We start from the raw sequence: 12,003 nt of genomic DNA on the forward strand, positions 1-12,003 counted from the left end.
TTTGATCAGATCCTCAATTTCCCCGGTTATCCACAGCTCTTGAATCCTACCTTTCCTCTCCTTCCTTTTTATAGGCTCATGCCTGTCCTGCAGCCCCATCAACTGCTCCTTAAAAGACTCCCACATGCCAGATGTGGATTTACCCTCAAAGCCCATCCCAATCAACGGCCACCAATTCCTGCCTAATCTGGCTACAATTAGCCTTCCCCCAATTCAACATCCTACCTGTAGGACAGCACTCATCCTTTTCCATTACTATCCTAAAAAGTTAACAGAATTCTGGTGGCAAATAGTGACTTGTTCCCCTACTGAAACTTTGAAGACCTTACTGGGCTCATTACCCTGTAATAGGTCCAGTATAGGTCCCTCTCTAGTTGGGCTGTCTACATATTGTTCCAAAGAACCTTCCTGTACGCATTTTACAAATTCCTCACCATCCAGACTCCCAGCCCTTAGTACCTTCCAGTCTATATCAGGGAAATTAAAGTCTCCCGCTACAACAACCCCATTTTTTCTGCACCTATCCAGAATCTCCTTACATATCCATTCCTCCACTTCCCGTGAGCTGTTGGGTGGCCTGTAGTATACCCCCAACATAGTGACTGTGCCCTTCCTATTTCTGAGCTCCACTCACACTGACTCGTTACATGACCCCTATAAACTGTCCACTCTCAGCACAACTGTAATATGCTCCCTAACTAATATTGCTACTCCCCCACCTCTTTTAGCTCCTGCTCCGTCTCGCCTAAAACACTTGTATCCCAGAATATTCAGCTGCCAGTCCTGTCCTTCTTTTAACCAAGTCTCCATCACCGCAACCACATCCAAATTTTGCATAAGCATTAAGGCCCTAAGTTCGTCTGTCTTACCTGTTACACTCCTCGTGAAGCAGATGCACTCCAGACCTCCAGGCCCACTTAAGTCATCCTTCTCCAGAATGCTCTTCTTCTTAGATAGCCTTGTCCTGGCCCCAAGCTCGTCCCCAGCCTCTGCGCTTACTGACCTACCATTCAGATCCCCACCCCACTGCCACATTAGTTTAAACCCTCCCGAAACACTCTAGCAAAACTCCCAGCCAGAACATTTGTGCCCTTACAGTTCAGGTGTAACCCATCCTTTTTGTACAGATGCCACCCTCTCTTGAAGACTTCCCAGTGATCCATGAATTTGAAACCCTCCCTCTACACTAGTCCTTTAGCCATGCATTCAATTGTACAGTCTCCCTGTTCTAGCCTCACTAGCACTAGGCACTGGGAGCAGTCCAGAGATTGCTACCCCAGAGGCCCTACTTTTTAGCCGAGCACCCAACTCCCCGAATTGCTCTCGCAGGATCCCCCTGCTCTTTCCACCTATGTCATTTTTACCAATACGTACAATGACGTCTGTTTGATTACCTTCCCTTTTTAATATGCTTCCTATCCGTTCAGAGACATTCAATACCCCAGCACCGGGGAGGCAGACTACCATCCTGGAGTCTCGTTCGCGCCCATAGAACCGCCTGTCTGTGCCTCTATCCATTGCGTCCCCCACCACTATTGCTCTCTTAATCTTCTTCTTTCCCTTCTGAGTCACAGAGCCTGACTCTGTGCCAGCGATCTGATCATTATGGCTTACCCCTGGAGGGTCAACCCCCTCCACAGTATCCAAGACGATAAACCTATTTTGGAGGGAGACAACCACAGGGAATCCCTCCACTGACTGCTCACTCCCTTCCCCTCTCCCATCTGTCACCCAGCCCTTACTATTATAGGAGACAGCCACTGGGGTACTCTCTAGTACGCCACCTTTCTGCCTTTTACCCTTCCTAACCATGACCCACTTGTCTTCCTCTCGAGGGCCCAGAGTGACTACCTGCCTATAACTCTTATCTATTCATTAATTTCTATTAATTCTATTAATCTATTATTTCTCATTCTCCCTGATGCAGGAAAGACAGCAACCAATGTGCATAAAGCAAGATCCCACAAAGAGCAACATGAATTTAACCAAATAATCTGTTTTTGTGATGATGACTCTGAGATTAAACATTAATGAGAATACTGGAGAGAATTTCTTTGCTGTTTGTCAGAACAGTGACATGGAATTTTTTTGATCCACCTGTGAAAGCAGTCAGCTCAATCTGATGTCTTATCCCAAAACTGGCATCTTTGGAAGTGCGACGTTCTCTCAATACTGTACTGGAGCATCAGCCTGCATTTTTGTGCTCAATCTCTGGAGTTACCATGTGATTCTGAGCCAAGAGGACAAACAACTGAGCAGCAATGAAATATTAGAAATATCAGACTAGCACAATGGTACAATGTTTATCAAAGTATACATCATCCTCTTATATTTTCAGCTTCTTCAATTCCTTTCTAAGCACCAAACTGACCTGCCACTTTGTCATGTTTTGAAATCAAAATGCAGAATATGTTTTAATGATTTTAACAAAGTAAACTTAACAAGAATTCTATAAGTTCCTATAATTTTTCTTTCCCAATTACCAACGTAACATACATGTATTGTAATCTTCTCAGTCGTTTTTACAGGTTGCTTTGAAAGTAGATAGACTTCAGGTCCATGTTTGGAAAAAGTTGGAAACCTATATTTAAAGAAAAAAATCATGAGTATGCTGATACAAGACTTGCCTGTTAATCACAATCAACAAGTAGGTTTGCACATTTTGTTTGATTTTTGAACAGTTCATGTCCATGAGATAAAGGAGCAATGGGACCAAGCCATTCTAGCTATTAGAAATAGCTATGAGCGTCAACCCCAAGAATTGAGCTATCTGAAGTAAAGCACATATCCTCCTGACCAACATGCCTTCCTCAATCAAAAAAACCATTAAATTGTAGTGTTTGTGCTTTAATATGAATTAAGTGCTTTTGTGACTAAATTTCACAAACAATTTACTGACCCTAGTGTGCTTTCGGGTAGCTTGGTCATATGAGAAAATGCTCCAGAAACACACATTCTTGCTTCTTTCAATTCCTCTTTAATATTTAAAACTGATTTAATTAAAGAAATTTACTCAGTGAAGCCAATGAGTCAGAACCGAAACCACAATCGCTTAGATACCCAGGTTGCTGACTGCCTCCAACTATTAATTCTGCTCAGCTCAAAAATCATCTGAAAGGTCAATTTAAAAATATCATCTGAACAAACACACAAAATATTGTCAACTAACAGACACAGAATCGGATGCGAAACTCGATTTTCAAAACTGTTCTTTTATCAAAAGGCGTTCTAAGAATGAAAGTCTTTTTTTAGGATGCTTAAGTTCTTAAAAATGTTGACAGAGGCATTCCAGGAGGAATAGCCACTTGCAACAACAGTTAGTACAGTGATGTATTGGTTATTTAAAATCACAATCTTTATTAAGAAAAAAAGCCTTTGACGTGTTTATCAGTCTGTTTGCAAACGTGGTGCTAAACTGAACACTGGTATTTGTAATTATTTAAGACAGGAGTTTTCACATTCTGCAGTTAGAGGCTTCAAAGCAGCTTATAATGTACCAAATCAAAGACAAGAGTAGGAAAACATATAGTCAGAGTTTAACAGCAGCCCTTAAAAAAAGGCCCTTTGGCCCATCGTGACTGCACCGGCATTTAAGCACATTTCTATTTTAATCCCATTTTCCAGCACTTAGCTATCAATGAAAATCTGACTGTTTTCTCAAGAACAATTGCAAAAAAAATCTACTTCAATGAGAATCAAAATTTGCCAATGAAAAAGTATAGCAATGTTGCAGGTTCCGTTAATTAACAAATTATACTCTTCAGACAGCAATCATATAGAACTGCACCAAAGAATGCATTTTCTACTTCACCAGTTATACAATGGAAAAGACTGATTAAATTTTGGTCTTTTTTTGGTAAGGTTAGGTTACAACAGGAGGAAATTCCTTTAATTGTTTAGGCTTTACTCCATCTGAAATACTGCACTCAGTCTTGGTCGTTCAGGTTGGGGCTATAGAAAAGTATATAGCATGGATTCAACAAACTGATACTGGCTATTACAGAATCAAGTTGCATAAACTTGACACATTCTTTTAATTAAGGGATGATCTATGAAGATGTATACAATATGATTAAAGGATACATTATGGTAGATAAAGGTAAATGATTTCCTTGTAACAGCAGGGGGAAAAAGCAGGTAATCCTTATAATAAGAGTTTGTTTAAAAAGATATCACCATTGAGTAACCCAAGGCCGGCATTCTCTTCCGCAAAACACTAAAGATCATGCAATTGATAACTTTCAGTCAAAGTTTGTTGCATTTTTGTTTGGCAAGAGGGTTGAGGGAAATGGAACCAAGACAGGTAAAAGGAGTTGTTATACTTCATCTGAAACTAACCAAAATGTGAAATTGGAACAAAAGGTCCAACTCCTGTTCCTATTCCTTATGTTTTACTATAAATTCAGAATACAGTGCCACCACAAAATACAGTATTTTTACTAAGAAAAATATCTATTTTTTTTTACATGATACAATGTTTTATGAGATAAATACCTTCTGAACAAAAAAACACTGCCTCTGTTTCCCTAATTAAATAGCCACCAATGAAATTGCAGATTTCAAAGCCACATATAAAATTTCAATATTAGGTTTATGGTTTTGTTTAAAAAAAATTGGACTTTCACTCTCAATTTTCGCTAACATATTACATCAACATAAAAGATGGCACTCTTCACACAGGGTCAAAAGCCTCAGAAACCTTTAATATACTTAAAAGGGAAATCAGGAGCACAAAATGGGACATGAGATAGCTTTGGCAGCTAAGATTAAAGAGAATCTACAAGTTTATTAAGGGCAAAAGAATAACTAGGGAGAGAATAGGGCCCCTTAAAGATCAACAAGGTTGTCTATGTGTGAAGCCACAGGAGACTGGCAAGATCCTAAATAAATATTTTTCATCAGTATTTACCGTGGAGAAAGACATGGAAGTTAGGGAACTTGAGGTAAATAGTGATGTCTTGAAAAGTGTTCACATTATGTAGAGGAGGTGGAGATCTTAAAATGCATAAAGGTAGATAAAACGCCAGGATCTGATGAAGTATTGGGAAGCTAGGAAAAAAAATTGCGGGTCTCCTTGCAAAGATATTTGTATCATCAACAGCCACAGATAAGGTGCCAGAAGACTGGAGGGTGGCAAATGTTGTGCCACTACTTAAGAAAGACAGCAGGGAAAAGCCAGGGAACTGCAGACTGGTGAGCCTAACATCAGTGGTGGATAATTTGTTGGAGGGGATTCTGAGAGACAGGATCTGCAATCATTTGGAAACGCAAGGACTGATTGGGGTAGTTAGCACGGCTTTGTGTGTGGGAAATCATGTCTTACAAATTTGTTGGTGTTTCTTGAAGGGGTGATCAAGAAAATAGAGGACGACAATGCGGTAGACATTGTCTACATAGACATTAGCAAGGCCTTCAACAAGGTGCCCCATGGTAGGCTGGTCAGTAAGGTTAGATCACATGGGATCCAAGTAGAACTAGTCAATTGGATACAAAATTGGCTTGTCAGTAGGCGACAGAGGTGATAAAGAGTTGCTTTTCAGACTGGAGGCCTGTGACCAGCGGTGTGCCACAGGGATCAGTGCTTGGTTCACTGTTGTTTATCATTTATATAGACAATTTGGATGAGAATGTAGAAGGTATGGTTTGTAAGTTTGCGGATGACACCAAAATTGGTGGTGCAGTGGACAACAAAGGAGGAATGAATTTTGCGAATTAATTTATCTAAGACTACAACAGATCTTGATCAACTGGGCCAGTGGGCTGAGGAATGGCAGATGGAGTTTAATTCAATTAAAAGGCAAGGTGTTATATTTTGGTAAGACAAACCAGGACAGGACTGATACAGTTAATGGTAGGGCCCTGTGCAGTGTTGTTGAACACAGATCTAGGGATATAATTGTACAGTTCCTTGAAAGTGGTGTCACAGGTAGAAAAGTGTGTTTGACACACTTGCCTTCATCAGTCACCATACATAGTTGAGATGTTATGTTACAACTGCATAAGACACTGATGCGGTCACATTTTGACTACTGCGTACAATTCTGGTTGCCCTACTATAGGAAGGACGTTATTAAATTGGAAAGGGGGCAGAAAAGATTTACAAGGATTTTACTGGACTGGAGAGACTGGGACTTTTTTCCCCCCGGAGTGTAATAAAATGAGGGGTGACCATATGGAGGTTTATAAAATAATGAGGAACATAGATAAGGTGAACAGCCAAGGTCTTTTCCCCAGGATAGGCATGCCCAAAACTAGAAGGCGTAAGTTTAAGGTGAGAGGAGTGGGGGGAAAGTGTTTCCACACAGAGGGTGGTGCATATATGGAATGAACTGTCAGAGGAGGTGGTAGAGGCGGGTACAATTACAAAACATAAAGACATTTGGACAGGTACATGGATAGGAAAGGTTTAGAGGGATACGGACTAAACGCAGGCAAGTGGGTCTAATTCAGTTTAGGAAACTGGTCAGCATGGACGAGTTGGGCTGAAGGGCCTGATTCCATGCTGTATATTTCTATGACTCTATATGAAGCAAATATTTTGCACAAGTTACTTGATAACTAATATCAAGGAAATTCATTTGCCCTATCTTTGCAAAATGAACATGAAGCATTCATCTGCAATTTACCTGTTGAGTGACATTTTCACAGAACTATTACGAGGACCTCCACGAGCCAAACCCGTCTCTGCTGATTCAGACTCTGCACGAGGAAGTATACTTGGAGATGGTCTGGACTCATCCCAATCATCGTCCCATTCATCATCCTCTGCAGCACCTACACAGTAGCAAATCTAATATTAATGCAAAGAAACAGGAATTATACAAAGATTCCTTATAAAAGTAATTTCACACAAAAATTAACTTTATAAACATGGGAATTGTGCACAACCCTGCTCACAAGTTTTTATAATGTGGAGGTGCCAGCGTTGGACTGGGGCAAACACAGTAAGAAGCCTTACAACACCAGGTTAAAGTCCAACAGGTTTATGGTGGTAGCAAAAGCCACTAGCTTTCGGGACGCTTGCTGCTCCTTTGTCAGATGAGTGGGAGTTCTGTTCACAAACAGGGCATATAGAGACACTAACTCAATTTACAAATTAATGGTTGGAATGTGAGTCTTTACAGGTAATCAAGTCTTGAAGGTACAGACAAATGTGAGTGGACAGAGCATTAAGCACAGTTTAAAAGACATGTGTATTGTCTCCAGACAGGACAGTTGGTGAGATTTTGGAAGCTCAGGCAAGTCGTGGGGTTACAAATAGTGTGACATGAACCCAAGATCCCGGCTGAGGCTGTTCTCATGTGTGGGGAACTTGGCTATCAGTCTCTGCTCAGCGACTCTGCGTTGTCGTGTGTCGTGAAGGTCGCCTTGGAGAACACTTACCCAAAGATCAGAGGCCAAATACCCGTGACCACTGAAGTGTTCCCCAACAGGAAGAGAACACCCTTGCCTGGTGATTATCGGGTGTGTTCATTCACCCACTGTCTTAGCGTCTGCATTGTCTCCCCAACGTACCATGCCTTGGGACCTCCTCTCCTGCAGCGCATCAGGCAGACAACATTGGCTGAGTTACAAGAGTACATCCCGTGTACCTCGCGGAGGGAGGTCTCACGTGAGATGATGGTATCCATGTCAATGATCCGGCACGTCTTGCAGAGGTTGCTGTGGCAGGGTTGTGGGGTGTCATGGTCACTGTTCTCTTGAAGGCTGGGTAGTTTGCTGTGACAATGGTCTGCTTGAGATTCTGCAGTTGAAGGCAAGAAGGGGTGAGGGGATAACCTTGGTGAGATGTTCGTCTTCAATGACATGTTGAGGCTCAGGAGAAGATGTCATAGCTTCTCCGCTCCGGGGAAGTACTGGACAATGAAGGTTACTCTGTTCGCCATGTCCCGCGTTTGTCTTCTGAGGAGGTCAGTGTGGTTTTTTGCTGTGGCACGTCAGAACTGTCAAAATCGATGAGTCAAGCGCCATATCCTTTCAGCGTCTGGTAGTATCTGTTGCGATCATCCTCATCTGAGCAGATTCTGTGTAAACAGAGGCTTGTCCATAGGTGATGGCTTCTTTAAACGGGTTTAGGGTAGAAGCTGAAGAAATGGAGCATTGAGAGGTTTTCCGTGGGTTTGCGGTACAGTGAAGTGCTGAGGTGACTGTCCTTGGAGATACGTGTCCGAGAATGCAACCGATTCCGGAGAGTAGTCCATGGTGGGATGGAACTTACTGATGTCATCATGTAGTTGTTTCAATGATTGTTCACCATGAGTCCAAAGGAAGAAAATGTCATCAATGTATCTGGTGTATAGCATCGATTGAAGATCCTGTGTAGTGAAGAGATCTTGTTTGAGCCTGTGCATGAAGATATTGGCATACTGAGGTGCAAATTTGGTCCCCATGGCTGTTCCGTGTGTCGGGATGAAGAACTGGTTGTTGAAGGTGAAGACGTTGTGGTCCAGAATGAAGCGGATGAGTTGTAAAATTGCACCTGGAGACTGGCAATTGTCAGCGTTGAGTACTGAGGCAGTTGCAGCAATGCCACCATCGGGGGGAGATGCTGGTGTAGAGTGCCTAGACATCCATTGTGACGAGGAGTGCTCCTGGTTCAACTGCTCCATGTGTGCTGAGTTTCTGTAATAAGTCAACAGTGTCACGACAAAAGCTGGGGGTTCTTTGTACAATGGGTTTCAGGATGCCCTCGATGCAAGTTGAGAGATTCTCGCACAGGGTCCCATTGTCCAATACGATGGGACGGCAAGGTGTATTTGCCTTGTGTATCTTAGGGATGCAGTAGAGATTTCCAACGCAGGGTGTACATGGGATGACAGCACGGAGGGTACTCTGAAGGTCCAGATCAAAGATCTTGATCAGTCTGTTGAGTTGATGGGTGTATTCTTTGGCCGGATCTACAGGTAACTGTCGTTGTGTTCCTCATTGTTCAGTTGTCGGTACACTTTTCAGTAATCCTTTCTGTTCACTCGAATTGTCTGTACCTTTGAGACTTGATTACCTGTAAAGACTCACGTTCCAACCACTATTTTGTAAATTGAGTTTGTGTCTTTATATGCCCTGTTTGTGAACAGAACTCCCACTTACCTGACGAAGGAGCAGCAAGCGCTCTGAAAGCTAGTGGCTTTTGCTACCAAATAAACCTGTTGGACTTTAGCCTGGTGCTGTGAAACTTCACGAGTTTTTAAAACAGCTCATAAAAGCGGGCAGGCTGTCAGACAGATTATTAGGATGTTCCTGCATTGTTCATGGATCATTTAGCAAGAACCCTATAAGTACTAAAATAACAAATGCAAATTAAAATATTACAAATAAAACAAAGCATAAAATCTAAAAGTGCAACTTCAGATTTTCAAAAGGTTTGTGCAACTTACAAATGAATATAAATCTGGATTCAATGTGAAAAATAAAAACCCAATACCATAAAAATGAGAGTTCTGTTCAAACTTTAGAATGGTGGTAAAAACAGAAAGCTTCCAATGATTGCAAACATAGTGGAGAGATTTTTGACTGAAAACAAAGAACTTACTGTCTACAAGGATAGCGGAACCAAAGGCAGTAAATGACTTCGATACAAAACTGCATTGGCACTTGACAAAAATGAACTTGCTGAGCTATAGGCATAGGTCAGTGAAATAGGAACGACTGGATTTCTCTACAGAGACTGACATGGATTTGATGGGCCAAATGGCCTCCCTCTATATCAAAATAACTTGACAAAGAAATCATTAACTGAATTTTGCAGATGGCCTAAACCTCTAGGACAACAATCAAGTACCCTTTACTTTATCGGAATTGCTCAAATCAAATTGATCAATCTACTTAGTTTCTGGAAGTTAAATCAGACAATCTGAAACATGGCAGCAATGATCACAATATGTGATTAAATCAGTGCCTACTGACTGAAATGTAGGCAGAAACCAACTTTATGCTGCCAGCACATTACCATAATTTCTGCGTACAGCCAACATTCACTGCGCTATTCAGTTGCTGCACGCATCATATTGCAACAGCCTAGTGAATTAAAGCTTGCCTGCATCTGTTGAAGGAGAGGTGCATTGTAACTACGAAAGATACTGAGGTTATTGGGATGGGTGTGTGCTGTGAAACGATCAATGGTTAACCATGAGAGACAACAGGAACCAAGATTTCCAGACGCCACGCTAAAGGTCTTGATTGAAGAGTTGGAAAGGAGGAGTCATGTACTCTCAGCAGAGCTGGAGGCCCTCCAGACATTAGTTCAGAAGACTTTTGATTTGATTTATTGTCACATGTATTGGGGTACAGTGAAATATTTTCTTGCATGCTAAACAGACAAAACATAGCATTCATAGAATACATAGGGGAGTAGTAAGGAGAGGGTACAAAATACAATGCTGCAGTTACAGATAAGGTGAAGAGAAAGATCAGCTTAATTAATGATAAGAACAGCTTCTTTCCTGCTGTGATCTGACTTTTAAATGGTCCTGAACCGATTGGTACATGTTCTCAAGACAATTGTACCTTTTTTCCAATGTAAGGTGGATGAGAGTAGGTCCGTGGTACGTGGGGTCCTTGATTATGCTGGCTGCTTTCCTAAAGCAGCAGGAAGTACAGAGGGAGAAAATGGGAGGCTTTGTGTGATGGACTGGGCTATCTTCACAATACTTTCTAGTTTTTTTGCAGTCTTGGTCAGATCAGGAGCCATACCAATCCGTGGTACATCTGGAGAGGATGCTTACTAAAGTGCCTCTGTAAAAATTGGAGAGAGTCGTAGTGGACATACAAATTTTCTTAGCCTCCTGAGAAAGCAGAGGCATCGGTGTTGAAGAACCAGGACAGATCGCTGGTGATCTGAACATCTAGAAACTTGAAACTCTCAACTATTTCCACTTTATTACCATTGATGTGGCATGTCCTCCACTACAGGATGTCAAAGAGCATGGAAAAGTCTGGCACCAACATACAACAGGATGTTTACACAGAGGTTGGATCATATTCTTTACAAAACCAAAATACACCAATTATCTCCCAAGCATGCCTGTGGAACCAACCAATGATTTGATAAGCAACAAGCACGATTTGTAGGGCCCAGAAAGGGTGCAAACCTGATCACAATTAATTAAAATTCATCTAAAAGTTAATTATATGGCTTAATGCCATTGCTTCCAGGATTGTTAGAAATTACCCTCTCAATGCAGCACTGCCTGGGGGTGTGGGGGAGGGGGCATGCGTGTAAAAAGGAGGAGGGCAAGAAGTGCCAGCAGAAGTGGGAAACGGGTGATGTCCATGGGGATACAAGAGTCCTTTACCTTACTTTGATATTGGGGTGCCCTTTAGAAACAACGTCCTGATCTCTCAATCCCTACCAAGATACCTTGCCCTGGTACTCAAGTCTCTTGTAATAAAGACCAACATACCATTTGCCTTCCTAACTGCTTACTGTACCTACATTTTCTTTCAGTGCCTTTCCACCACAACATTTCCCAATCTATTAAATAATACTGTTATTCTGTTTCTCTGTCCAAAGTGAATAACTTCACATTTATCCATGTTATACTGTATCTGCCATGTTGCTGTGACTGTGGCAGCTTTCTGTCTTTTAAGGCAACAGTTTGAATGTGTTTGGCCAACTCTATGTGTTAAACATTGCCAGTGAAGCCCACTCTGGCATGGCAATCTCCATTGCAGTACGAGAAAGTGGGCTGAGAAACTGCATGATTTGCTGGTTTCTGTTTTCTCTGGCTGTTCTTCTGGGGAACTGAACTTTTTGTTTCTACTTCCCTCTTCCAATCCTTTCCAAACAGTCAAGCCTCCAAAAGGTCACGGCTTTTGATGATTATGTCCCAGTTGTCAGTGACAATACAGACCATTTTCATATCTTACTTGCATCCTAATAACTCAAAAACCTCTTATAAACTTGACAAATACTATTTTCCCTTTTTAAAGCGTAATGATTCTTAGAAAATTTTAGTATGATCTCAGTCAGTGCTTTGCTGACTTCCTCAATAATCAATTCCATCA

General features: G+C 41.7%; 1 protein-coding gene across 1 annotated transcript in view; it reads right to left on the bottom strand.

Annotated features, from left to right (window-relative positions):
• snx9b (sorting nexin 9b) overlaps nt 1-12,003 on the bottom strand; it is a 173,818-nt gene that overhangs the window by 88,529 nt on the left and 73,286 nt on the right. Inside the window, exons 5-6 of the mRNA XM_080182268.1 lie at nt 6,627-6,774; nt 2,497-2,581 (exon numbers count right to left, since the gene is read on the bottom strand). Coding sequence (XP_080038394.1) covers nt 2,497-2,581; nt 6,627-6,774 — 233 coding nt within the window. The remainder of the gene's footprint in view (nt 1-2,496; nt 2,582-6,626; nt 6,775-12,003) is intronic.

Source organism: Carcharhinus amblyrhynchos, unplaced genomic scaffold, assembly GCF_965287045.1.
Source record: "Carcharhinus amblyrhynchos unplaced genomic scaffold, sCarAmb.v2.hapA scaffold_50, whole genome shotgun sequence".
Classification (NCBI taxonomy): domain Eukaryota; kingdom Metazoa; phylum Chordata; class Chondrichthyes; order Carcharhiniformes; family Carcharhinidae; genus Carcharhinus; species Carcharhinus amblyrhynchos.